We start from the raw sequence: 3,197 nt of genomic DNA on the forward strand, positions 1-3,197 counted from the left end.
TAGTTCCTGTTCATCCCCAAAAAGCTCAAATTCTTTTTCTTCTTTTTGATTTTCCACTTTCTCAGTTTTTTTCTGTCTTCGTGATGCAGCATGGCCTTAAAGTAGATGCATACTTTTTTCCTGCCGTTATTTTAAAGAGCTCTATTAGAATTAAACTCAGTTCAGTGGTTGGCCCGAGCTGTCTAGATAAAGAAACAACTTGGTGATTGGTGAGGTGCCGGAGCCGGTCAGGATGTAAGCCAATGGCAGCGGAGAAAGGTGGAGGGGGGAGAGAAAAGGCGTCGAGTGTTTATTATAAAGGAGAAAATATTAATTCCCCCTGCCGTGGGCCGTGACGTCAGTATAGGAAGTCATTGTAGAGCAACACTGGAGCGATTAGCGGCAAAAGGGGGGAGCCTGATGTCGAGGAGTCAGCCCTATGTATATCTCTCTATACGCCTCAACTTTTAACACAAAGTTCAATATCCAAACACAAAAAGGGACGTGGACTACTCAGACCCACACTTTGCTTTTCCGCATTTTCCCTGAATGTACCATCTTGGAGCATAGGCGACCTGAGCCGCTGCTAAACGTGGATTTTGCCTCTTTCCTGGGTTTATGTGTCAACTCTTATTTTTTTTTCTAACTCCGAGTTAATTTTGCTGACTTTCTTTCTGATTTCTACCGGAGGAGAAGCATCTCGCCTCGCTGTTGTTATGAAGACTTCATCTGTCCTTTCTTAATATGGAAGGAGCCAGCGGGTCGAGTTTTGGGATAGACACTATTTTATCCAGCGCGTCCAACTCTGGTAACCCCGTGCTGATGAACGGAGATTTTCGGCTGGGCGACAGCAGGACAGCGGATTTCAGGAGCCAGGCTACCCCGTCACCATGCTCGGAGATAGACACTGTGGGAACAGCCCCCTCGTCCCCCATCTCGGTCACCATGGAGCACGCCGCCGATCCGCATCTGGTCCAGGACAGCCTTCAGCATCACCACCATCACCACAGCCAGACGCAGAAAAAAAAACTCAGCAGCAGCCGCTGGCCGGGGCCGGCTGCGCCCCGAGGACTGCCACCTCCTCGTTTTTAATCAAAGACATTCTGGGCGACAGTAAACCGCTGGCAGCCTGCGCACCTTACAGCACCAGTGTATCCTCACCCCACCACACACCAAAACCAGAAAGTGCCACGGCTCCGGACGGCTTCAGGCCCAAGTTGGAACAAGACGAAAGCAGAAGCAAGTTGGACAAAAGAGACGATATTCAAAGTGAAACGAAATGCAACGGTAAGAGCCCAAAAATAGGCTTTATGTCAGACACGTTACCAGGCGCCAGTTGAAGCTGTCAGTCAGTTGAGATGGATTATTGGCTACATAAGCATGTAGCCAATAATATAGAGCAGGGCTTTGAGCTTCCTATAGTCTGATAGATGTGAAAACAGATGTAATCCTGGTGATCTTCCCCGCGCCCGGGCCTCCCTAGTGGGTCAATTAGAGAGATTATTGTTCTTCCTAGAGGGGAGATCACGGTGCAGTGAAACAGCTACAGATGGACTGACATATTGATTTCTCGTTTTCTGAAGGAAAGGAACCAAAGGGGGAAAGGTTCAAGTGACAAATATGCACAGATTTATTTTACTGCTGTGCCACACGTGTCTCAGCACTATGAGAAAATGTGCTGGTGAAAGTTTGAGTGGGCTCTAAAGGCTCTGAGCACCTTATCTGCTTGTTTTACCCGCTCGACATCGAAAGGAGGACTAGGTCACATTTTGCACAGTAGGTGAAGAAATCGGGCCTGATGTTTAACCGCTGGTCTAACTCCTCCGCTTGCTCTGTGTTTAGGGACTAAAGAAGAAGGCGACCGGGAAATCTCCAGTAGCAGAGACAGTCCACCGGTGCGCACGAAAAAACCTCGCAAAGCACGGACAGCCTTTACCGACCACCAGCTCAACCAGCTGGAGAGGAGCTTTGAGCGACAGAAATACCTCAGCGTGCAGGACCGCATGGACCTGGCCGCGGCTCTCAACCTGACTGACACACAGGTCAAGACCTGGTACCAAAACAGACGGTAGGCAGCCATCATCTCCGCCATTTACCGCAAACACGCACGGTCCGACTGGTGCAACGTCAGCAGTGGAAACCTCTAGATCAGATCAGTGAGCAGCAGTAGGCCTGGTAGAACCCAGCAGAAACATAACAGGCCATTTGTTCATTAGCATATATATGTTTTGACATTTAGCTTATGGCAGTAGGGAGCTGCTCCATTGTTCTAAAAGGACTCAGCACATTATGATAACTTTCTATCCAATTTGGATTTTATTCCAGCATTTAACATTTGACAGGCCTGTAAATGAGCACAACAGTTCATCAGTGCAGCCCAATAAGTAAAAACAGGCTGCAAACCGCTTGTATGAGTGGTTCCTGGCTCACTACGATTACTAAAACAGATTCCTAATGAAATCCAGTGCCATGTGATGACAATATGTATTTTAGAGAAAAAAAGTTAGATTTTCTGAAAAGTCTATTTTTTGCTAAAAGTCTTTTCTTTTTTTTTTTTGCCTGTATAGACGTTTTATGTTCCAGTTTCGTTAGGCCTGTTGCTTACATTATATTTAAAATGAGCGAATCACTGCTTGTAATACATTTGTGGAAGTGCCATACATATTCACAATGTTTATTTTTGCAGCACATGTCCTTGCCTCTGCGGTGTATTTCTAATTTATCCTCCCTTTTCTTTTACATTTGACCGCTGCTCTTCAAAATAAAAGTGTATCTGCATGTTCTGCATTAGAGCATCTTATTAGCAGTTTTACTGGGTCGTGTACCAGTGTGAGAAAACTAAACTCGGATAGGTTTTGACTACAGAATTTGATGAAAGAGACCTACTCATGTCTTGATATTTTTATGCACCCCCCGCCCCTAATTAAACCTTAACTATAATTTCGTGCCTGTAATAATTAGGCCTCCACATACCAATTAAGGAGGCCTTGTGGGAATTAGCAAGAGAGCCAAGTGATTAAATAATTCATCTGTTGGATTTCGATCTGATTTCCAGGACGAAGTGGAAGAGGCAAACGGCGGTGGGATTAGAGCTCCTGGCTGAAGCAGGAAACTACTCGGCCTTACAGAGAATGTTCCCCTCGCCCTATTTCTACCACCCGAGCCTGCTGGGCACCGTGGACAGCACGACGGCAGCCGCGGGGGGTGGAGCCCAGGAC

The 3,197-nt window shown here is 46.7% G+C and overlaps 1 protein-coding gene across 1 annotated transcript in view; it reads left to right on the forward strand.

Moving 5' to 3' along the window:
- Positions 1 to 319: 319 nt before the first annotated feature.
- Positions 320 to 3,197, forward strand: part of barhl2 (BarH-like homeobox 2) — a 3,762-nt gene continuing 884 nt past the window's right edge. Inside the window, 4 exon segments of the mRNA XM_020610003.1 lie at positions 320 to 1,006; positions 1,009 to 1,266; positions 1,822 to 2,047; positions 3,035 to 3,194. Coding sequence (XP_020465659.1) covers positions 724 to 1,006; positions 1,009 to 1,266; positions 1,822 to 2,047; positions 3,035 to 3,194 — 927 coding nt within the window. The 5' untranslated portion in view covers positions 320 to 723.

The sequence above is a fragment of the Monopterus albus genome, unplaced genomic scaffold, assembly GCF_001952655.1.
Source record: "Monopterus albus unplaced genomic scaffold, M_albus_1.0 scaffold103.1, whole genome shotgun sequence".
In the NCBI taxonomy this organism is placed as follows: Eukaryota; Metazoa; Chordata; class Actinopteri; order Synbranchiformes; family Synbranchidae; genus Monopterus; species Monopterus albus.